This window comes from Pleurodeles waltl, chromosome 12, assembly GCF_031143425.1.
Source record: "Pleurodeles waltl isolate 20211129_DDA chromosome 12, aPleWal1.hap1.20221129, whole genome shotgun sequence".
NCBI classification, from domain to species: Eukaryota; Metazoa; Chordata; class Amphibia; order Caudata; family Salamandridae; genus Pleurodeles; species Pleurodeles waltl.
This window is the reverse complement of record NC_090451.1, coordinates 13,119,971-13,145,352: the sequence shown is the minus strand read 5'-3', so window position 1 is coordinate 13,145,352 and position 25,382 is coordinate 13,119,971. Positions and strand designations below refer to the sequence as shown.

Here is a 25,382-nt window from a genome sequence, read left to right as displayed (position 1 = left end):
GGCGTGGTCCTGGTGGTCTGTAGATTAGTGTACCTCTGAGGGTGGAGTTCTTGTTAATGTGGATTAGGAAGTGCATGTGTTCTGTGTTGTCGATAGTGTCTTGGGAGCTGGTGGTGACTTTGATGGTGTCCCTTTGTAGGATGGTGATGCCACCACCTGGCTTGTTGAGGCGGTCTTTGCGTTGGAGTTTGTATCCCTTGGGGGCGGCGATGGCTATGTCGGGTTCCGAGGAGGGGTTGGTCCAGGTTTCCGTGAGGAAGGCGATGTCAGGTGAGTGTGATGTGATGAGGTCCCAGAGTTCTATGGCATGTTTGTGAAGGGAGCGGGTGTTGAGGAGCTGCAGTTGAGGTGGGTGGTGTTGGTGTGGTGCATGAGGGTGTTGTTGCGGGTGTGTTCTGGTTGTGGGGTGGTGTGTTGCGGGGCTGGTTGGTAGGGGTGTGGGCAGAGTAGGTGTGTTTTGTGTTGAAGTTGTGTGTTGTCGGGAGTGTTGCTATGGTTGGTGTGTGGTGTGAGAGATGAGGAGCAGGAGAAATGACAGGTGAGGCATGTGAAGGGGCCATGAGTGTGTGTAGGGCTGGAAACGGTGCAGGTGGGGCGAGGGCCTGGGTTGAGTGAGTGGAGGGTGAGGGGCGAGTAGGTTTGTCTGAGGGGGCCAGGGGGACTAGCGATGGGCAGTGTCACGTCAGAGGCATTGTCGATCTTACATCATTGCCAGGGTGTTGACAATGATCACAACAGCTAGATTGCTGTTGACTACAGCACCCTCAACTAAAAAGGTTCACAAGATATCCATAACTTTGGCGGCGCATAGGAAACAGTCACTGGTGACATCATTGAGGATGTCGACAACACCGAAGTCAACCACAACTAATACCCCGTCAGAAAAGATACTGCAGACAACTGCAGCGCCACCTACTACCTTGTTGACAGGTACCACTGACAGCTACTCCAAAGAAAGCTCCATCGGCAGCAATGTTGACAGCTTCATTGATGAAGATATCTCCGTTAAAGATCTTGTCGATGACATTGTCAACTGTAACACCATCGGCGAAGGCCCCACTGACACCACTGATGCCTGTCTTCACAATTCTTCCTATCTATAAATCACCTAGTAAAGTTTCACCATACCCTCCTGCGCATTTACTGGATGAGGGCGGTTCAGAGGATGACAGCCCCTTTGGGGTAGCGCACAGACCTTCTGAGCTCCATGTAAAATGGCAGGAGAAAGATTAAGGGGTCCAGTACTATGGAGACCAGTTTTATGCATATGACCCCTCTGAACAATATATGGATCAGTACTCGGATTATGGTCAACAGCAGGAGCAGTCGGTACAAATGCCATTGGAGTTAATCAGTAGCCTCCAGCATATGCTCCAAGATAGTTGCTAAAGGTTCCTAGATCCTTCTACATGTCACCCCACAGCAACCACTGACAACCATACGGTCTCCACAAATTCAAACACCGGTCATTCGTGTACCATCACCAGTGACCCCTCCAATTCCATGGACAAGTACATTGGCTGATCCATCAGTGGATGGTCCTCCCTCCTCGGATGATGGAGAAGGGGAAATAAGGGATTCAGCTCAAATACCCAGTGAGTGGGACAAATATTTAATCCCAGCGCCATCCCCACGTGTCCCACTGCCAATGGTCTCAGCACCAGAGGACATCAGTGGTTTTCCACAATCTCATGGAGAGGGCAGGAAAATGATTTCAGCCTTCCGTTACCACCAAGCAGTCTGATTGCTTCCTTTATGATTTTAAAGTACCATGAAAGAAATCCATAAGGGCTATACCTATTGTAAACTTAATTTACAGGAAAGCCAATGTAGGAAAGTAGCATCTTTCTGACAGTTACCCTCTCTTTTTGCCTGGTGTCAGTGTGTTTAGACTGTAGTGCACTGGGATCCTGCTATTCAGGACCCCAGTGTCTGTGCTCTCTCCTCAATTTGGTTGTGGTAAACCTTTACACCCACAATTGGCATATTGATGCACCCATGTAAGTCCCTGGTGTGTGGTACTTAGCTACCCAGGGCATTGGTACACCAGGGGTCTCACATGGGCTGCAGCACGTATTATGCCACCCATGGAAGCCCATGCAAACTGTCTGCAGGCCTGCCATTGCAGCCTGCGTGCATGCACCTTTCTCTTCAGATATTAGGCTTGCCTTATATCGCAATCACTGCACTGTAAGTCATCCCTCTGTTAGCAACATGCATCTTGCCATTGGGCTGAAGGTCCTAAGTGTGGGGGTACCCCTGCATGAGCAGGCTGCTCCCACTCACCTCAGACCCCATTCTCTGGGCTTTGTAAGTGTGGGGGAAGCCATCTTAAGGTATGTAGTGGACACTGGTCAACACTAGTGGTCCAACTACATAAGTGTCTCCAAACCTAGGCATGTTTGGTATCAAACATGTTGAAATCATGCAACTACACCAATTCCTGTGCTAATTGCATGTTCTCATGTACTCATGGGGTTCCTTTGAGGATCCCCAGTTCTGCCTGTGCAGCCTTGCGGGGTCTGGCTGCTATCCCATGCTGCTGCTGACCCCAGACACTGGGGTAGGCTGGCCTCTGAGCACCACCAGACTGCTTTGAAGGTCACATTTGGTGCCCTGCTTGCATTATCCGGTTAGCACCAGTCCAGGAACCCCCAGTTCCTGCTCTGGTGAAAAACCACACAAAAGACAGGGGAATCACCACCAGTCTGTCCAGCTCCTCTCCTAGGCAGGTGCACAGAACTCTGCCAGGCTGAAGGTTGATTCTGCAATCTTGGAAGCTATGTGGGCAGAGGCCCCTGGGGTCATCTGACTGGTAAGGCCAGGTAGATGACATCCCTGACCTCTCTGATAGTTGGGTCACTGCAGAGAGTGACCCAACCCCCTTTTTGGGTTATTTAAGGGCTCCCCCGAAGGTCAGTCCTTGGATTCATCAAGCAACACTCTACACCAGGAACTCTCTGCAAGCCTCTTCCGCTCCTGGCCTCCGGACCGGCTGCTGGTCTGCTTTGGACCTGAAACAAGACTGTATCCAGTTGGGAGGGCTCCCACTGCAACATTGTTTCTCCAGCTCCTTCAAGATTTTTGCAACATCCATGGCTGTGCATCCTACAGCTTCACACACTCTGTTTCCATCCAAGAAGCAGTCACTCCCCTGTATCTGCCTTAAGATGACAACCAGCCAGTGGATTCTGCTGTCCTGCGGACATCGAAAGGCTCTGCTACACAGGTAGTGGTTCTGTGGTCCTCTTCGGGTCCCCTTGTCTTCTGATCCACTTCAGAGATTGTGGGCCCCTGCTGCAGCCCTTGGAACAGAACAACTATGTTGCTTTTGCCAAGACTTATTTGCTCTTCCTCCAAGGAGATCTTCAGGCTCCAAGAAGCCTCAGTCTCCAGCACTCTGCAATTCCAAGATCAGTTTCCACTCTGCAGTTCCTGCAACATGGGACCCCTGTTTTGTTGTGCTGTTGAGGCCACCCTGCGCCTGCTGCCTGTGTGTCACTCATGGGGGCTCAATCGGCACTGGCTGGCTTTCCTTCCTGCTGAAGGCCTGCTCTTCCAAGGATCAAGTCACTAGGACCTTACTGGTCCACAAAAACCTACAACTTAACTTGCAACTGCGGTTTGAATTTGCCAATGCTTGTTTGTGACCCTGCTGGTCACTGACCCTCCTGCACTCCAGCGACTGTCGTGGACGGCTCATGGGCGACTCCAAGGATCTCCTGCATCCTCCTGGACTCAGCAGCTGGACTTCTTCGTTCATCGTCCTGCAGGAACTTCACCTCCAAGAGGGTGAGCATTGCCTAACTGCACCACCTGGACATCTCCGAGTGGTGTGGACACTGTCCTTTTCTTTTTCAGGTTCCTCTTGTCCGAAATCCACCTTTGGGTACCACTGACCTGGTTCATGGGTCGCAACCAAGTCTTCCATTGACTCCAATGAAGGTTTCCTTAGTCACTTCATCCCTATGCACCTGGGTTCCCTGGTGTAGATACTCCGGTCTTCTGGGTGAAAATCTGTTGAGCTCTTACATAAGATTGCTGCCATAATTTGTTGCCCCACTACATTGCACCAAAGGAACAAGTGGATTTTTTTTTACAGGACAAGTAGATTTAAGAGGCAACCTGTCCCATGGACAAGTAGATATTTTTATTAAATTCCAAACCCCTGGTTAGTGTCGTCTTGAATATTGTAATAAAGAAACCTTTATTTTGCAACACCTAGTGTGGTTATGTCTTGTGTATAGTTACTGCCTGACTATTGTGGTATTGCAAGTGCTTTACACTCCTCCTAGATAAGTCGTAGCTGCTCACCACAGCTACCCTTAGAGAGTGTTTGCTATCTGGACTCCTAAACACTATCACTAGCGGTTGCCTGGACTCAATATAGGGCGCAACAACATAAGTGTACCCCATAAACTGAGCCAGCCTCCTACAGGCATCAAGATGATGAGGAATCCAGCTGCAGTGTCAGCTGTTCTGCCTAAACTGAACAAAAAATACAAAGCGTCGAATGATTCAGTGGCATGGTTAGTCGGTCACCCTAAGCCGGATTCCGTTATTTCACAAGCTGCACAGTAATGCCCAAAGAATCTTTCAACCCCAGTCACATCACCTGATAGGTATGGACTGCAATTAGATAACAGCTGGCTGTAGCAGCTATGCTAAGGAGACCGGAATGGCTGAAGGCAACGTCTTTCGGATCAGAAATCCAGAACAAAATGTTGAATATGCCATTTGACAGTGAGACATTGCTAGGCAAGAATGTTGATGATGCTCTTCAAACCATCAAAGTGGATACGGACACAGCAGAGTCCCTAGGGCCCCTGCACATGCGACGACAGCCCTTTCGAGGAGCCAGGGACAGAGCTTTCTATTCTAATAGAGGAGGGTTTCAGCATTAGACAATAACAGCCTTTTCAAAGTCAGCACCATTCCCAGTACACCCAGTAATAGAGGTAGTCACCTCCAGCAGCAGACGAACAGCTTCAGAACAGCAGGAAGGTCATATATCCAATTATCTCTCTCAATGGGGCCTTGTAACAATGGACAGATTTGTCCTGGGTGTCATAGCCTGAGGAGATACTCAAACTCACCACCAAACCGCTGAATGTTCCTCTAAAGGGAACACTACCTCCCCATCTAAAACAACTTCTGATGGGGGAAGCATCAACCATGCCAGAAAAGAGTGCAATAGAGTAGGCCCTGAAGACATAGAGGGGAATTGGTTTCTATTTCCGCTTCTTCCTGATTCAGAAATAGTCAGGAGACTGGCGCCCTATCTTAGAGTTCTGGATGCTCAAAAAATACTTTTAAACTATCATTTTGTATGGTCGCCCTGGAGGAGATTTTACATCTCCTCAATCATGGAGATTATATGATGTCTTGGGGTCTCAAGGATGCGTACTTCCATATCTCAATTCATGCAAAACATTGAAAGTTTCTACGATTTAAGGTGGTCAGCACCCACTGTCAATTGAACGTCCTCCCCTTCAGGCTAAAATCTTCTCCCCGAATCTGCAACAAGTGTCTGGCTCCTGTGGCAGGTCATCTGAGTTAACAAGGAGTACTGGTTAATAAAGGCTGTCACATCTCAGCAGACCGCAATACATCAGCCTGCATTACACTCTTCAAGAAGCTGGGTGTCTCAGTCAACAAACAAGTCACATCTAACGCCGACATCATCATTTACTTTTACGGAAGCAGTTCTAGATTCCAACCGAGATCAGGCATGCGCCTCACAGTAAAGACAGACTAACATTCAACAACTGGCTCAACGGCTAAGCAAAAGAAAATCTGTTTCAGTTTGATTATACAAGGCCCTCCTAGGAATGCTATCCTCTTGCATTTTATTAATCCCCAATTGCTCCCTGCACATGCAGCCTTTGCAGGAGGAGTTAGACAAGCAATGTGTGCACGTTTAAGGGTCATTCTACATCCTTCAAATTATCCCAACCATGGTAGCAGCCATGCAGTGGTGGGCTCAGAGTGGCAACATTGCCAAGGGTCTAACATTCCTCACACACATCTCAGATGCTCATAAACTGGCTGGGTCTCAAACCCATAGCATTGGCCCCTGTATCTTTTGTTCCAAGAGTAGCGCACTCATCCGTTTTTATCCGCACGGACAGTACCACCCGCATACATTACATACATAAGCAAATAGAGAGGAACAAGGACAATCAACTCTCCCGGCAGGTGCAGGAAATACGGATGTGGCCCCTGCTTGCTCGTACAACACTGAAAGCAGAACATGGCTTCTGCATATGCATGACCTCAAATGCTCGACTACCTTAGGGACCCCTGAAGCAGTGCTTAGAAGATCTGTGCTCCCAGAAACATTACAACTGGGACAATAAGCTTTAGCGGGTTGTAGGAAGCTGGCCTGGTATGGGTGGGTATTTGAAAGGTTAAATATTCTGGGGGACTGCAGAGAGATCCTCGCAAAGGCCAAGACAGGCACTAGCAATAAGACATATAAACTGAAGTGTAAACGTTTCTGTATATGGTGCCAGGAAATCAGTGTTCTTCCTATCTCATCTACTACAGAACAAATCTGTGGTATCTTAAATTGGCAAAATCCGGTCTCGCTCATTCATCTATTAAGGTACGTTTAGCAGCACTCTCCCGATTTAGAAGATCTGATAAGCTTCCTTCCCTATGGTTGACTAGAGTAATCAAGCAGTTCCCCTAGGGATTTTTCCGGGTGTTTTGTTTCCTCCTGTAGAGTAATGTCCTTTTGCCTCGTGTCTAAATGTAGTACTGGGACATTGATGAAGGCTCCGTTTGTACCGATTCACAAAATAGCACTGCTGCTGGCACTAACGTCAGCAAGAATAGTTAGCGACGTCCAAGCATGTGCAATTAATGAGCTATTCCTTCAATTTAAAACAGACAATGTCATATTAAGAACCAGTCTAAAGTTCATACCAAAGGGCCCTTCAGGTTTCCAACTTAATGAACCGATAACATTAAGAAAAAATTTTCTTAATCCACAGACTATAGCAGAAAGATCACTACATGTGTTAGACATTAGGTGTCTCAAATGCGATCTACACAGAACTAAACAACTTTGCAAAACATCAATTCCCAGTTTCAAAGCAAAGCATAGCAAGATGGATCGTGCCAATTCTGTCACAGACAAGCAAGAAAGCCCGTGATGCACGAAGATAAGGCTCATTCTACCAGAGCTATTTGTACTACCACAGCTCTCTTAGCTGGTGTGCCTGTTGAGCAAATATGCCGTGCAGCAACATGGTCCAGCAGGCACATCTTTATACACCACTGCTAAGCAGTGTTGCGCCACCTGTCAGTCAGGGCTTAAAGATCAGTACTGGGCCAATGCTATCTGTAGGAAGCTGGTAACCAAGGTACTTACACCTTATACCAGGTCCAGCTATCCCCTTTTAGTGAGGTGTAGGCAGTGTCTAGAAGCCCGGCTCTCTAGAGGTAGCTGTGGATGAGTAGCCAAGGCTTATCTAGGAGACATGCAAAGCTCATGCAATACCACTTTAGACACACACCACTTACATACATGATTGAAAACACTCAGTTGTACAAAAATAAAGGTACTTTATTTTGGGCACAAATCACCACAAAATACTAGACAGGTGACCCACCCTTAGGAGGTAAGCAATACACTTAATATATACACTAGCAATCAGAAATAGGCATAGAAAAGGTTAGAAAACAGTTCAAATAGCAATAACCAAAAGTGACCCTAGGAGGAGCACAAACCGTGTACTACAAAAGTGGAATGCAAACACAAGACCCCCACCTAGGTAAGTGTAAAGGGGAGCTGGGAGTACTAGAAAACCACAGAGGGCAAGAAACACAGTACCCCCCTCCCACCCCCAGCGACCAGGAATGCAGGAGTAAATCACTGGAATTTCCCCCAAACCACCCAAAAGGAGGAAAAGAAGACACCCAGAAAAGACTGCAAGAAACCAGGGTGGATTCGTGGAGAGGAAGACCTGTGGAGAGAGGGGACCCAGTCCAAGAGTCACAGTGGAGTCCAGGAGGAGTAGGAGGTACTACACACCCAGCTGTACTTGCAGGAGTTGGTCAACGGTGATGACGAACAGGATAGCACTGCAGATCTGAAGTAGGAGAAGAGTTCCTGACGTGAAGATTGCAGACGGGTGTCGGTGTAGGAATTCCACCAACAAGCCTTGTTAAAGGCAAACTCGCAGATAGTGGAAAGTGGTGCTATGGAGGGACCAGCAAAGCCCAGGAGAACTCACCCAGGAGGGGGAGTTACAGGGGACCCTCCGTGTCGCAGAGGCATCACCCACAGGTGTCGCAGTAGGAGCCCATGCTGCACTACTGCCGCAGAGCCACGCAGGAGGCTGTGCTTTGCAAGAAGGAGGGCTGGGGGATGAAGCTGCACGTAGCCTGAAAATCCCTTGGTTGATGCCAACAAGCCTTTGGCAGCTGCGAAAGACGTGGTGCACAGGGGTACTGTCCTGCGTGTGAAGGCAAGGGCTTACATCCACCAAAGTTGGACAGCTGGCGGAGAGGACCAAGAGGACTACTCCAGACCACTACCCGTGGAGCAGGATCCATGCAGCTCAAGATGAGGGGAGATCCAAGCAGCCAGTTGTCGTTTGCTGTAGGTGCCTACGGTTGCAGGGGAGTGACTCCTTAACTCCAGGGGAGATTTCTTCTTCTTCTTGTGCAGGCTGAAGAGTTGCTGTCTTGAGGATGCACACCCGGGGAAATGTTGCGAAGTTGGCAGGAGTCGTGGAAACAATGTTGCAGAAGAATCTTCCTTGATTGCATCGTTGTTGGTTACTGGAGGGTCAAGTCGCAGTTCCAGAAGTCAAAGTGGAGGTTGCAGAGGAATCCTGCTGGAGTCTTGCAAGCCGAATCTGAGGACCCACCCAAGAGAGAGACCCTAAATAGCCCTGAAAGGGGCATTGGTCACCTAACCAGGTAAGCACCTATCAGGAGGGGGCTCTGTTGTCACCTGCTTGGCCACTCAGATGTTCCCAGAGTTCCCTGCCAACCTTGGAAACAAGATGGCAGAACCCAGGGACCCTCTGGGGGAGCTCTGAGCCCCACCCCTGTGGAGGTAATGGACTGGGGAGTGGTCACTCCCATTTGCATTGTCGAGTTTTGTGCCAGAGCAGGGACTGGGGGTCCCTGAACCGGTGTGGACTGGTTTGTGCACGCAGGGCACCAAATGTGCCCTTCAAAGCATTTCCAGCGGCTGGGGGAGGCTACCCCTCCCAAGCCAGTCCCACCTATTTCCAAAGGGAGAGTGTGTTTCCTCCCTCTCCCAAAGGAAATCTTTTGTTCTGCCTTCCTGGGCTTGATCAGATCAAGCAGCAGGAGGGCAGAAACCTGTGAGGGGTGGCAGCAGCTTGGGCTGCCCGGAAAACCCTGTAAGACTGGTGTTAGCAATGCTGGGGGTCCTCGAAGACGCCCCCAGAGTACATGAAATTATACTTCCAATACTTGCACCAGTATTGGGGTATGATTCCAACATGTTTGATACCAAACATGCCCAATTTCGAAGTTACCATTATGTAGCTGGACGTAGGTAGTGACCTAAGTCCCGTACATGCGTAAAATGGCGTCCCCGCACTCACAAAGTCCAGAAAAATAAATCTGGAGTTTGTGGGGGCACCTCTGCTAGTGCCTGAGGTGCCCTCACACTCGGGTACCTGCACCCTGCCCTCTGGGCTGAGAGGGCCTACCATAAGGGTGACTTACAGTGACCTGGTGCAGTGACCTGTAGTGAAAAGGGTGCATGCACCTGTTTCACTCGGACTGCAATGGCAGGCCTGCAGAACCCTTTGCAGGGGCTCCCTAGTGGTGGCAATATAGCTGCTGCAGCCCATAGGGATCCCATGGAATCCCAATGCCCTGGGTACCTTAGTACCATATATTAGGGACTTACATGGGTATACCAATATGCCAATTGTGGAAAGGAAAAAGTAGTTACCAATTTAGGAAGGAGCGAGCATAGTCACTGCTGTCCTGGTTAGCAGGATCCCAGTGAACCCAGTCAAACACACTGACGACAGGCAGAAAATGCGGGTAACCATGCCAAGAAAGAGGGCACTTTCCCACAATATCCAGCACAGGGAAATTTGCCCTGTGCCGGCTGAGACCAGTTCAACAAGAGTTAGACGATCAGTGACTGAGATTGTGAGGGTCATGGGACACACTGACAGTTGTCAGACAAAACAGGTTAGCACAGCTATGTTGTTGGTTTCTAAACAACCTCAGTGAAGGCTTTTTCTTCCAGCCTGCCGTGTACACAATTATCATAGCAATGGATTCTTCTGTGGAAGGCTGGGAAGCTCACATGAACGAGCGATCTACAAAAGTTCACTGGTTGGGCAAGGAAGTCACTTCACAGAAACATTTTAGAGTGAAAGGCCACAAGACTAAATAAGGCTGCAGGTGTTTCTGCTGCATCTAGTGGGCCATATTGTATTGATTACAATGGACAGCACAACCTTTATCGCCAAACAGGGAGACACAAGGTTATCTCTGTTGGAGGTGCTGCTACGGGACTGCGGAGTACCTGCCAGGAGTCTGGAATGAACAGGCGAACGTTTTCAGCCATGAACTGTCGGAGTGACGCTAGTGGGAGCTCCAGCAGAATCGGCTACATCATGTCTGTGAAATGGGGCCATTCTGCATTGGACCTGTTTTGCACCTTGCAGAACAACAAATTCCTGTATTGTGCAAGGAGGTACTGGCAAATGTGTCTCAGGGACAATCCTTTCTCAAAGAAATGATCAAGCATCTTTGCCTACACCTTTCCTCAATTCCCCCTCACCCGCAGAGTGATGAGGAAGGCTACAATGGTGCACTGTTCACTGATGGTGATTGCCCCAGCAACCTATTGTAACTCTTCTGATGTCCACTGATTCACTTGGAGAACCAACCCAAACTCCTCTCCAGACCAGTGGTCAGATCCTCCATTATAACTTTCATCTACTTGACCGCTAGATCCTGACCACTTAGCATTTGCCTTCTTGATGTCTGTGCTCATTGCAGAGCGATACTGCCACAGTATGTGCACTATGGAAAACAATTACAATGCTAAATGAACTCTCCTGTGTGTGGTGCAAAAAAAGGGACTGAACCCCATTCTGAGGCAACCTCAAGAGCTCGGATACTCCTCAGCCAGAGTTCATCTGTCTGCACCATCAAGATTTGGAAGGATAAAGGACGATGCATCGTTGATTGCCCAGAGAATCATTACAGTTGATGAAACGCCATTTTAGAGCTTTCCCATCTGTCGGACACCCTCCAGTGCCTTAGGTATTTAACACTGCACTCAGTCAGCTGGTGATGCTGCCTTGTGAGCCAGTCCACTAACCAGACCTCAAATAAGTTTCCTAGAAATCAGCATTACTGTTTGCTCCCACTTCAGCAAGGAGAGTTGGTGACTACCAAGACTTCACAGTAAAGGAGCCATACACTTTCTTCACAAAGGATATAAATGCAGCTTCTGAAGATGGGTAGAGACTGAGGGCTGAGGGAGAAGTCTAAAAAAATGACAGGTGGCCGCATTTGTCTCCCACTTGCAAGCTACAAATTAGGTAATTAAAAGGAGTGCCAAGATATTGGAAATTGCAATTCAGGCAAGACACTGACTGCTTGAATCCCTGTCTGCTTGATGTGGTTTGCTAACAAATAAATTCTCTGAGTGTGCAAAGATAAAAAGCAGGAGCATGTCCAATTTTGTTGGAGAGGGAAAGAAGGTTTAAAAAAAAATGATTCCTAGACTCCTTGCTTGAGTGACCAGGATGGGGGACTTCCATAACTCCTGGGGCCCCCAGAAAGTGGTTTACATCGAGGGAGAGTATGCAAAGATTAGAACTTTAATTTTGTCACTGTTGAGCTTGAGAGTTTATTTGGGCATCCAGTCGGACACTTCTCGCATACATTGATGAAATTGGTCTTGGATAGTGGTGAAGTTCTCATTGATTGATATAATAATTTGGGTATTGTCAGTGTAAGACTAGAGTTGAAAACCAATAGAGTGCGTAACCAAATGAGAGAAAGTATACAGATATTAAACAGAGTGGGGCTTACGGAAAGGAGCACAGCAGAACCTTGGAAGTGATAAGAATGAAAACGGAGCCAAAGGTATGAGATTAATTGTTTGTGTACTATTGGTGAGAAACAACTGTATCAGTCATCGAGAACTTGTTTACAGATACCTCACGCCAAACGCTTGTCAAATTGAGTTTTTATAGTCAAACACTAGGAATAGATAGAGTAGATCAAGGAGTAGATCTTTGATTGAAGATGTTACGCATGTCATTGGTGACCAGCAGAAGAGCAGTTTCCATGCCCTGGTTCTAATGGAACTCATTCTGGACGCCATATAGACAATTGCTTGCCTTAGTAAAAGGTGAACGTTTAGGATTAACCATTTTTTTCAATGATTTTACCTGGGTAGTGCAGCAAGGAAAATGGGACTAAGTTGGCAAGCATTGTAGGATTTAAAACGTTTTTAAAGTAATGGAGTGACTACCAGCTGGTTCCATATATGGGGGGCTGTAGCAGGCGAAAGATCAGAGTTCAAGCAGTAGGGGGTTAAATAAAGTGCGGCTAAAGAGTGTAGGTTCCATGTGAAGAGTGTTGTCAAGTGAGATAAAGGAAAACCGTCAGAGTCACAGTTAAAGTTACTTTCAATGGGGAAAGGCGAGGGGACATAACCGTTTACTTCCTAGTTGGCCTTGAGTGCCTACAAGGAGACAGCCGTATAGCAGAGAAGAATAGCTGAGGCAGGACAAGTTAGAAGAACCGAGGGTTCTGGCACTAGACATGGACAGGTTTGCCAAACTGCAGGAGATCAACTGTGTAGGATGAAGAGAACATCTGCTGTTTTCCAAACATCACAGTAGTGATGCAGACAAACTCTCTCCAGCATGTTCTCCTTAAAGATCGTCAATTGAGGACTTTTCTGAATGTCCATGTTGAGAGAAACAGCTAAACTGAGTATTAGCTGTCCACTGAGTAGCAATAATTGTGGAAAAGCTTCAGCTCCATGCTCCCCAAACCTTTTCTGCCTTCTAAATCGTAGTTTCGTGCAAGTTGCCGATGACAAGTTTTTTTCAACCACCAATGCTGCCACTCCAAGGTTTGTTAAAAAAAATATATATATAGAAGCCTCCCGAACAGAAATCTGCTTCCTTAAGTAGAGAACCAAAACAGAAAGGTTGTTTTTTTGGCTGTTCATGAGGCATGATATAGCCACTGAGAACTAAATGTTTCTGTACCCACAGAGTAAGAATTTACAGTGCGGAGAGAAAATCATAGCAATTACTCTTGAAGCGGTCAGTGTGACTCCTCTGAGAGGCAAGATCGAGCTCTTCAGGAAGGTTCTGCAACATCTCCTGAGAAGATCTGCTTTGCTGTGTCCTGCAAGAAAACATGGTGCACAACTCAAAATTGTGAATCTTCTCTTTTCCAGAGCAGTTCTTTTTGGGCCTAGTACCGGTCGAGATACACTAGATGAAAAGTGAAGACGAAACAGTCCAACCAGTGTGCCTAAAAGAGTGAAGATTATTCAATTGCACTGTAAGGAACATGGCTGCAGTTACTATTCCAGAAAAAGGTGTCTGATAGAGCCATCTAGCTACAGATTCCTTACCTTTGAATTTGGTGTTGGACTGGATCTGGAATATTTTTGCGTGAGCAATACCCCTGCATGCCAGTAGGTGGCATCAGTTGGCACCATGCAGCCTTGTCGGTGTTGTTCGCACTGGAAGTGACATCACTATCACCTATGTAGGCGTCACCTCACCACACTGACGTCAGTTATTTTCATTCCGTGTCAGCGCTGATCTGGAGAAGAGCTACCCCTCTGTCATTTTTTTACTGGCTTTTTTTGACGGTTTTCAAATTCTTTTTCGTGTTATCCCCTGGTGTGCCAAGGATATCTTCGAGAAAGTTTTTAAACCACGTGGCCTTTCACTGCACCATGTTGGTAAAGACACCCATTTGGTCTGTTTGTGGTGTATGGACTTCCGGGCCATGGCATGGAAGGCTTTGAAGGAGCATTCCCTTAAGTTGCTAGCGGCCTGGCAGGAGGTCTCAGTCCCAATCAAAAGAGAGTGCGCAGGACTGCCCCTAGAGCCCCAAGTTCTCTTCGTCTCACTAAGTCCTCAGGACATTCAGGTAAGAGCCACAAGAAGTCGAAGCATGCTAGTCTCCGGCAGAGTCTGGACTCCATATCAGCCCGTTGGAGCTGTATTGAAGGCATTTTTTCCCTCTGTCAAGGGGAAGATGGTGCAGGTCTTCATGGACAACACCACTGCCGTTTGATACTGCTGCAAGCAGGGTGGGCTGGGGTTGTGGACCCTTTGTCAAGAGGCTCTGCGCATCTGGACGTGGCTGGAACAGCAGGGCATATCCCTGGTGGGTCAACATCTGGCAGGCTCTCTGAATGCTAGAGCAGTCAAACTCAGCCAAAAATACCTATCAGATCAGGAATAACATTTCCATCCGGAGGTCGTGCAAAGTCCTTTCAGCAGTGATGAGAGCCTTGTATAGATCTGTTCGCCTCTGCAGAGAATGCAAGACGGCAACTGTTCCGACGCTTTTGGTCTCAATTGGAACTCAGACTTCATTGTACGCCTTTCCGCCCATGCCACTTCTTCTCAGAGTTTTTGAAAAAATCAAGAAAGACCAGGCCCAAGTAATCATTGTGGCTCCGGTTTGGGCACGGTGTGTCTGGTATCCCGAGATGTTGAGCATGTCCATCGATCCTCCGATCAGACTTCCCCTTCAGGAGGATCTTGTGTCGCAGCAGCAGGGGAGGGTTCCACACCCAATCCTGTTCAATATCCCCCTACTTGCGTGGAGATTGAGTGGCAGCAGATGACATTAACGTTATCTTGGCAGCCAGGCGTCCAAGAACTTTCTCTGCTTTTAAGTGAAAACATTTTTTTCGGGTGGAAAATGTTTCTTTCCCCCTGTAGAAAGCCATTCCCTGATACCCCCACCAAATCTGGGGTGAACAGTATCAACTTCCATCCAGGAAGGGGAGTTACTGCAGTTCTTGGCAATAACTATATATTCAACCACTTAAAGGGTGGGAAGGGGCTGGTGAGAAGTTTGAGAATGTGGACAGAATGAACATGTTTGTGCGTGTTCCCAAACTTTCAAGGCACACCATGGCTTGGATTGCCGTCCCTCCATCCTTTGAGTGGGATCTGCTACTTCAGATTTCTCAGCTTTTAGTCCCACCTGAAACCCTTTCATGATTTCCTGGCAGGTTAAAAAGGGTATTTGTTGCTATATATTTACATTTATGGCTGAAACTACCATTGTGATGAAGCCAGCTCTACTGCAGCGGTACTGCATTTGGTGCACAGGGAAGAAGCTCAGACCCCACTAACTGTCAAGAATAAGATGTGTATGCTGCGTCTGGTGGGTAAACCCGCTGCACGAAGAAGAAATCACCTTTTTGTTGTTCATAGAGCATATATCTCACTGTAGAATGCGAAGTATTTTGTTTCTTCTTTACTTGGTCATAATAGTGTTTTAGTTGTCCTCCACTGATGGACATCTTGCAGCTCTTGCTTCGTACTGAAAATGCCCTTAACAAACCCTATTTCCAGAAACCCTGTCCTTCTAGGTTTCTCTGCCTCCAGCTAGGTAACTTCCCCTCTCCTTTAACTCACCGTAGTTCTGTTAAATCATATTCGTCCCCCTTTTATACTTATTAGTCAGGCTTCTTTAAAGCTTATTTTGTAGAAAGCTGCATTTTAGTATCGACCTAATGAGCATGCCGGCTTACGGAGATCCAGGCCCTTACTCCCATGAGCCATGGATTGACTTCTATAAGAATATGTTGGTCGTACAGAAGCATAAATGCTTCATTCCTAAGGTTGTGGTATACTTTCATATGAATCATTTGTTCATTTCCCACCTCTTAAAATCTCTCCTCTCCAGCACAAACAGCCTTACATTTGTTAGTAAACTTTTTTTGAGATTATGCTGCCTTGAAGTGGTCTGTAGAGCTTACACTCAAGTGGGTCAGACTTCCTTGAGAAAGATGTGCGGGTAGGCCACTTGCAACTAAAACCATAAGCGTCCCTTGCTGCCTGCTTCAAGAGGATCCTAACCTCTGTCCAAAAGAACTGGTGCAGCTGCCACTGACTGGGCTTGATGCTTCCGAAAAGGGCCATTGCAAGTTTTCCAAGTCTTTAAATACTGCAGCCTATATTGCTACTTCGCCTTTCTTTTCTGTCTTCCTTTAAAAGCGTGTATGGAAGTGCTATTGTTGTCACTTTGGTTAACTAGTGACTTTAAATAGTACTTAGAATATTTTTTAAAGAAAATAAAGCTCATTTGGGGAATATAGTGTACAGGCAGACTTCAATTATTCGTTTTTTTTTTCTTCTACAAATCAAATCTATTTTGTTAAAAGTATACTGGTAGTCTGCACATGACCCCTCTTTGCTTGTGATTTCAGTGGTGATTCTATGAATAACTAGAATTTCATGAAAGTTACTTTTAGCGCCTATTTTTCACCTGCATGCAAAATTCTTTGTCAAGTACTGTTAGCAGTTCATGATGGTTGACTGTGTGCCTCGGACTTAAATGATACTCACTTTTCAACTTACAACACTCGCATGCATTACCTCGGCTTCATGAGAGTCTGAATGGGGTGACATGAGCCTTCCCCAAACTACTTTACCCAGTTGCTTTCTCACTGCAGCTGCAGAGCTTTCAATGCTACCCTTTCTTTGGTGATTGTCTGGGGGCAGGCGTTCTCGATCCCTGGCCACCTGCAGTTTGGCACAAATCCTTAAATCTAAAATTTTGTTTGATGTTTCTCAAATCCTGTATTTTCATCACAGAGCATCATGTTTATGGGTGCCTTGCAAGATGCATGTCCACAATCTCTAATCTCCTGAAGGATACCCTTTGAAAATTGCTCAGCTCATTTTACTCTGGAGTTTTGGGTAATTACTTTTCAGTTTGAGAAGCATCCGGATTAAACGTTTCTGCCATGGAGCGTCCCTCAGAATTATCTACAGCTACACAGCTAAAGTCTTTAAACCATTATGAATTCAGGGAATAATTAGATTTTCTATGAATTCAGGGAATAATTCGATTTTTCATGAACCCTTTGGAATTTGCGCTTGGTAGTCTATTGCTAATGAGACAGTCCACATCCCTGTCAGTGAAAGCTGTGATTCTGGTCAGTTTGACAGCCCCCAATCATAACTGCAGTTAATCTACTAGAGCCATAAACCCATTGGAGAATGCCCGCAACTGCTTATTGCAGATCAATACCAGTGCCTGAATGGCACTGTGAAAACCGACCATGTGTTTTTCCCATACCTCATCTGGCTGGTCAGAGTTCTGTTCAAAAGAGCTAAACCTCAAATGTAAAACAAACATCCTTTATTGTCAGAAATTCATGCTGGCTTCCTCCAATGGGTGTAGAACAGGTCTAACCGGCTCCATTCGCAAAAATGACAAAATATTGATTCACTGAACAGATTTGACTGGAGTTTTAGTCAAAAACCTTTGTTGGTCTCTAAACTAAAAATCATCTCATCCCACATTGCTTTCTTCTCTACTCCTGCCCTTCTACTTCCACTCTGGCAATCCAGTCTCACTTACATCCTCATTCATCACCCCTGACCCACCTACCCGGCCCCCACTAACACATACACCTTTCACCACCCAGATTTGACTATGCCCAGTACAAAGCCATGTATCAAATATTACAAATTTCCTCAGATTAACTAAAATGGACTCTCACTCCTAACAACTCTGGACTTACCCAGTGCGTGCACCCTTACCTCCCACTCTCTCTGCCACTTATTCTCTCAAACAAGTGATCTCATCAACATTTACCCTCTTCATCCAGCCTTTGTCTTCATCACACTCACCCCACATCCTTCACCCAAGTCATCCCCCCCTCCAACCACCTTCACATTCCACAGTCGAGAGCTGCAGGCACTTCATGTACACGGTCTGCAGGCACCCAGTAATTGCTCATCCTTTACTGTCTCATGTTCCGACTTAACGCCCAGCGTCTTGCCTAACACCACAGAGCAGTCATCTCAGCAATGAGACCAGCTAAGCTGCCACTCTCTTCTGGCCCAACTAGGGAACACTAGAGTGTGTGCTTGATTCCGTAGTTTGCCCTCCTGACAGGCCGTTGGCCTTTAAAAGAGAAATCAGCGAGGAACGCAAAGCAAGGGTGGGTCCATTAAGCATTTGAGGGGATGCCCTTATGGCATTTGACCCCCTGGTACATGGCTGCCAGTCCTGCAGCAAGTTGTTGGCTTTTTATTAGATTTTTTATTTTTATTTAATGGAATTCTGGCCTTGTTGTTTTCCAGAGAAAACATATGTTTAAAGTTTTGTTTTTTTGTATTTTTTTAATATATATAATCTATGTTTTGGGATATTCCGGACCGCTGTAAACACAGCCAAGATCAAGAATATTTGAAAGATATTTTTCTGTACAAGTAGTCGGATGTAACTAGCATTTTGTTTTATTCTGTTCTCCCCTCTACATAACCTAACCACTCATAACCAAAAGGAAAAAGCCAGAGATAGTCTTCCTCCTTGCTCATTGTCAGGACCATAGCTCCTTTACTTCTGGCATTGCATAAAATGCCAAAAGACTTGCTTTCCTACAATTAGGAAGAGCCCCAATCAGTGCTGTTTCCGTGGGACAGCCACCTGCATGGACCCTAGATCTGCGTGAGCCCTGACTAAAGTCATGTAGTATAAACTACAAATCTTTCTGACCCTTATGTGGTACTGCTCCTACACAGACCTAAACCCTATTGAACCTTTAATGGAGGCAACCCCATGGCGGACCACATCAAGCAGCACGTCCGTGCCAGCACACACCATTGTCACATGAACAGAAGATTTCTTCCCATGCCAAAAGAAGTAATGGTGTCTCAGGGAATCCACAGTAATATTTAATAGACACCAAAAGCAGAGAATCCTTTGTGAATTGCCTTCACAATTCACTACAGTTATGGAGGCAGGGCCTTGGGCAGCTTTGGGGTGACAAGACAGACATTGATATAAAAGCCTTTAAAACCAAAGGAAGATGTGACCCCACATCTGGGCTCAGCCCGCAGTCCTGGACTGAGCTAGCAATTGTTCCATATTTGTGTAACTTATAGAATTGACACACTCCAGCTGTGTATGTGATATTTAGAGTATTAGACAGACCTCAGACCTGTATGTTTCAGGACTGTTTTTTTTTTCTGGCTCAGATTTCAGGTCTGTATGATTTCTAAATAGGCAAATCTCCCTCTGCGCAAAATCCAGACGCGTGCGTCTTAAATAACAGGCTTCCTTGGCACAGACATAGATCTGTGTGATTCTTAATTCGAGTGGGATTTCCCCGGTAGAAACCCAATATGTTTGTGGCCTACAGATAACAAAGCCTGCACATGCTCAGATCCCAGGCATTTCCCCAACACAGACGCAAAACCGGTTTGCTCATTAGATGACATCCTCCGCAGAGGCCCTGCATCTCTGTCTGTTAGATAGCACAATCTGTTGCTTTCAACATTATTTGCGACTATACATTATTAGAGGCTGCTCCCTGGAGCCTACTGGTCTGCATGACCCTCATGTAAAGCAGACTCAACCCCAGGCCTGTGTGACTTTCAGATAAGTTGGACTTCATTTTTACAGACCTCTGGTCTGTATGGGCTACAAGTTAAACAGTTGGGTAGGCAGTCACCGGAAACAACGTCAAGAGTGCACAGTTCTTCGATTGGAATGGGCTCCACAAATCAATTTTTAGATAAGGCAGGCTAAACCTGCACATGGCCTGTCTGACATTTGCTCCTCAAGCAATCAGTTTGGGCAGGCAGTCCCTTCAGTAGTCTTGGTCAGACAGCCCCTGCGAAGGCTTGGTGCATTGGAAGACTCTTATTGTCCCCAATAGCTTAACTAGGCTGTTGTCCATCTTCCGCACTCCACTGCTATGTCTAGCCTCCATACTGGCACCGCTCCTGCAGTAGGTCTTCAGGATAAGTGCAGTGCAGGCTCAGTAGGCACTCCTTTGGACCCATCACTTGACCATGTTCTTATATCTAATCAGTAGGTGATGTACAAAAATGATTTGAACTGTGCAATCCTTAAAACTGTGGGTCGATACATGTCACTAACCATGGTATGGCAAGTGAGGCTTTGCGTATTTAACTAAAGGCGCAATGTAGGACACACTTCTGAACCTGCCCTGTCCCCATCCTATTATCCTACTTTTGTTTGCGCAGACCACACCATTAAGATGTTAACACTTCAATAGACCAGAGACCCCTTTGCTAAAGAACCCGGTAATATCCACCCCTGATAGTCTGACTTGCCCTCCCATGTCACCTAGAATCCTGGCTTGCCTCCCTCCCACCAAAGTGTGGCCTTTACGCCACCTGTCCACTGACTCGGAGTTATCCAGGGCTCTCAAGTTTATCAACTGTCCTCATCGCAGTATTCCAGCCTTCATTGGGAACACTAAATTGTGAATGTGCAACTCGCCCAACCCTTTAAATAAACAGGTCTACATACATTTCTGTAAGTATCCACAATGCACAAGCTTAACATATATAAATGCAGGATTTTCAAGCTCCATTCTGAAAGGCTACTCACAGACGCCTTTTCCAGACGTGCATACAGGCATAAAATTGGGAAGCACTAAAATGTACATTCTTTCCAGACAGCACAGTAGCATGACAAAAATCATTTTTAGCCTAAGCTCACTGTCAGAGTCAGACATTCAAGAAGCGTTCACTGTATTTGCATCAGCCATTTCAAACGTGCAGTAAGCATATAGCTGACAGCTATATCGAGGCCAGTGCCAGAAATTAAACAGCCTTTAGGGGAATCGTCCAGGACTTTATAATGTCCAAAGAAAAACATGTATCAGACCCAACAGTAAGGGTGTCTCTGCCAGCAGAATGCTGGAAATACATTCTTCTTCTTTTCTACATGACCACAAAATTATATCATCCAAGTTGCAGCAACACCAGTGTTCATCCCAGGAAAAGAGAGTACCTCCCACACCACAATTCCTGTAAAACGCCCGTCCTACCTTTGACCCTTCCTCAGTGAGAACATTCATGTTATGGAATACCCACCTAAAGTTCCCACAGCCATCTCCTATCCAGGAGGGCTGGTCATTGGCAAAACTAAACGTCTTCTCCAAAAGTCTATGGAAAAAGCAGTAATTGTCAACTCAAAAAAAAATATGGAACGCAATCTTCAACTTGATCATGTAGTGTTCAACAACAATTTACAGTCTCACTTTTACCTCTGCAGGCAGACATCAAGGAATGTTTAGACTCCACTGGATAAAATCAAACTTTGTGTCTGAAGGGACCAAAACAGAAATATCAATGGGAGGATCACACCTCAGTATGGTTCTCTCCAGGTGTCAGGCCTCCCAACCCTGGTTACACCATGAAAAGTAAGACATCTGGGAGCCATAATCAATATGGACTGTTCATTTGCATCCTAAATCGGTACCATAGTAAAAGGGTAGAACCTCCAGTGGTCATTAGGAAGTCTTCCACTCATGCAACCAGTGCATGGAGTTGATATGTACCCTAATTTACAGAAGACTCAAAAAAAAAACTGAGGACTGCAAAAATTACAAAATGAAATCAGAAGGCCACACTATACCAAATTCTTCAGGAATGTGTCATATGATCCCAGCTCTGAAAACACGTCATTGGTCCCCATTAGATTCCACAATCAAATTCAAACTTTTTGCACCTCCACCATTCAAAAGGCATTAAATAACAAACGTTTAGATGTCAGCAGCGTGAAAGTTCCCCTGGTTTCGATTGCTGTAGACTGGAATGCTATGAACCCTACTCGAAGAGCAGAACTCAAACATCTGAAAACTGAGCTTACTGGACTTGCATTCTCCTGAAGGTGTGCGAGGAGGACAGGGAATGAGGAGCATCTGATAGTGGCCCATACCTTCGCGTTTTCTTTGACTGTCTTTTTGGGTATTTGGCAAACTTTTATCACTCTTTCCTAATGCCCTGCAGTGGTCTTACGGTGAAAGGAACCAGTCAGATGTTAAGATATGTTGCTAACATTTCTAGAGTGCGCTTTCACTGGTGGGGTCATGGTACTGGAATGTTACCTGCTAAGTAGAATGCTTTGGAGAATACCTGTATATCGAAGGCTTTTTAGGGCATGGAGGGCACTATTAATGTAAGGTAATTCCAGCGCATAAAGGCTTGGACATAAAAGCTGGGCTGTCTTTCCTGTACATTTGTTTCACCTGGGGACAGTCAGTAAATTGGCTGAGGATTTCAATGATCTGTTTGGCAGGTGAGACAAGAGGTTCTTATTTAGAAGTGCTGTAGGGCCCGGTGCAAAGTCCCCAAAGGAGGCCACTGTAAGGATAACAAGAAAGGCTGCACTATGTCCAAGCGTGCTGCTTGATTCTGCCAGACCTGGCGGCAATGCATCAGGTAGTAACTGAAGCCTAGTTAAAGGAAGTTGGCATAATCCATGTGGGGGATTAAAATGGCAACAATAGCTATTTTTATTTCATTTTTTACTATCAAGAAAAGTACTTGTCGCATTTTGTGCATGCTGAATGCGATTATGGAGTGTAACCAAATTCACGGAAGAGTTTGAGGTTCCCATCTCTTTGAAGCAGTCTGATTCCAACCAGTAATCGGATTTTCATTTACCACTCATTCTTTGGTTTTAGTTGAGTTTAGTTTAGGGCAGTGTCCACCAATCCAGTCCCACGTGTACTTCATACACAGCTGGAACAGCAGAAACCATGACAGATTTTTCAGGCTACCAGTAAGCTGGTGTCCTCGGCATACATGTAACACTTCAGAGCTTTGGAGAAGAGGAAAGCGGCTAGAGGATTAACAATTGTTAATTAAGTTGGGCTTGAGGTAACCCTAAAGTACGTAGGAACAGTCAACGGCAAGATGGGGGAAGACAAACCGATTGTGAATCTCCCGGAAGAAATTATTTGGACTACGAAAGTGATTCTTTACTATTGTCTTGGTATTGTTACATAGACCCTCACCCGCACAGAGGAGCTGCAGGTTGGAGTAGGACCTGGTTCAAGGAACATGTGGTGTTTGTGTCAGGGTTTAAAAATAACAATGGTCATATTCAAATAGTCAGTTTCTGGTCACATAACTAGATGTTTACAGTTTCAAATAGCTGTAATTACAGATACTGAGTTGCTGGAAATATCTGGGTACCTTTTATAAAAAATAAAATTCAGTTGAGAAGCAGCCACCCCTTGGTGTAAGAGAGCCAGTGCAAAATCCATGTGTCTGCAACGAAAATTACCTGGCCAGGGGGCACTGAAGCCCTTTTCAACTTGAGATGGGCTTAAACATTTCCATGCGTCTGTATTGAAGCCCTGACACTTCTTTACTCTGAGCCTTGGATTACCCTAACTAGCTCCATAGCTGTGAACTTCAGCCGCTACTGTTGTGTTGGAGGCCTTTACATTGCCCTCAGCATCTCCACCCTTCTGTGCTGAAGTCCCTTGCTCTTCTGTACGTGGCTTAGGTATGGCTCTGAACAAAGCTCTGTACTGAAGCAGGTGCTCTTTACTGCTTTACCCATGGATGGCTCTTGACACCTCGGTACTGAAGCCCCTTGCTCATCTATATATGGCAGAGATATTGCTCTGGCCCGAGCTCTTTACTGAAGCTACTGCTCTTTATTGCTTGACCCATGGATGGCTCTTGACACTTCTGTACTGAAGCTCCTTGCTCGTCGGTATGTGACCGAGGTATGGCGCTGGCCAAAGCTCTGTAAAGTAGATAGTGCTTGACCCATTGATGGCACTGAACATCTTCATACCTTTGTACTGAAGCCCTTGCACTTCTCTTCATTGCCTCTAGTTTGACCTGATCAGATGTAGGGCTCTGTATCTAATTCTGTGGCTCATATGTTAATGACCTCTCTAGTTCTGCACTGTTTGATAGGTCTCAATTTAACACACCTTTCTGTTTCCTACAGCAGGTTATGGACAAGACATGAGTGCTTTTGGACAGGGTTTTGCCGATCCCAGCCAGCAAGCCCTCTCTTACACGACGGGACCCTTGGCACCAGGTGGCCCACAAGCTGGAGGAAGTGGCTTTGGGCGAGGCCAGAACCATAATGTCCAGGGCTTCCACCCTTACAGACGCTGAGGAGAACTGCACATCAGGGATTTCCATGCACTGCAGCGGAGCCGGGAACTCACACCTGGGGACTCGTGACAATCACATACTTGATGCGACAACATTGCATTCAGAACACTTGGGGGAGGGTGGTAATCTGGATTTCAAGGAAAAGCTGTGTATGTTTGGAGCGCAGTTTTTGGATTCTTGATTTCTCTAACCTAGCAGCACAAATAAAGAGAAGAAACTGCTTCCAGACACCAGGGTGAAACATGTCAGCAGCTTTAACTACACTTCAGGTTTCCGAGCCCTTTTCTTTTTTTCTTTTTTGAAAAAAAAAAATTAATGAGCCTTTGTTTTACCATAAATTGTAAACTTTTATGTTTAAAGAAAAAAATATATATACAGTTACAGATTGAGATTTTTAAAGAGAATTTTCTACTATGTATGCTGGCTTATTTTTTAATTTAAAACAGGGTTTCTGTTGGCACTGGTGGAGCAAGGGTAAGGTTTTAACCCCTTGTTTCCAAATGTTTTTTTTGGGGGGAGCAGGAGGGTGGGTTGTTGTTGAGGGGTGGGGGGAGAGGAGGTTGAGGGGCATGAGAAGTCCAGAAACTCTGGGATATAGAGAAACTACAGTGTAGTTTTTTGCTTTTGTTTTTTGGCACTAGACTTGATAGCAGTCAAGGTGTTAGACGTTACTGGCGGAGCATGACATTTCCTTGTGCTTCCAGCCTAGTTAGAATCCAGTGTATGGACTTTGCACAAGATTCAGGGAGGCCTGTTCAGATGAAGTTCCCCCTGGTAACTGTGCATTCTGCACAGGAACAGTGCATTCCCCTTGTTTGATTAAATAAAAGTACACTTGGAGTACAAGCCTGCGTCTATGCCCCTTTACTTTATTTTGGTCAGAAATAATATTTATTTACTGTGCACATAGTAATTTTGCCGGGGAATTGCACTCGTTTGGAGGTAGGATTACACTTTTCTACAGTATGAAGAATGTTTGTTCCTCCATCATGGGATCTTTGCTGATACTTAGAAACACTGAATATGTCCACCTGTGTGTGCTTCTACAGAATCGTTTTTTAAGCAATGAGAAATATCTCTGCAGTTCTTTAAAAAAACATACACATACATAAAGGCCCATGTAAAAGAAGCATTTAAAATAATCCCATATCTATATAAGTTTAGAAATACACAGAACTGCATTTCTTATTTGCACTCTGTTAAAAGAGGGAAACT

The 25,382-nt window shown here is 45.9% G+C and overlaps 1 protein-coding gene across 14 annotated transcripts in view; it reads left to right on the top strand.

Moving 5' to 3' along the window:
- DAZAP1 (DAZ associated protein 1) overlaps positions 1–25,013 on the top strand; it is a 432,244-nt gene extending 407,231 nt beyond the window's left edge. For 8 of the 14 annotated variants that reach the window (XM_069215790.1, XM_069215789.1, XM_069215779.1 and 5 more), the window contains one exon: positions 23,995–25,013. In XM_069215790.1, coding sequence (XP_069071891.1) covers positions 23,995–24,167 — 173 coding nt within the window. In that variant the 3' untranslated portion in view covers positions 24,168–25,013. The remainder of the gene's footprint in view (positions 1–23,994) is intronic. The other 6 variants (XM_069215783.1, XM_069215787.1, XM_069215785.1 and 3 more) reach the window with 5 other exon arrangements.
- The last annotated feature ends 369 nt before the right edge of the window (positions 25,014–25,382 follow it).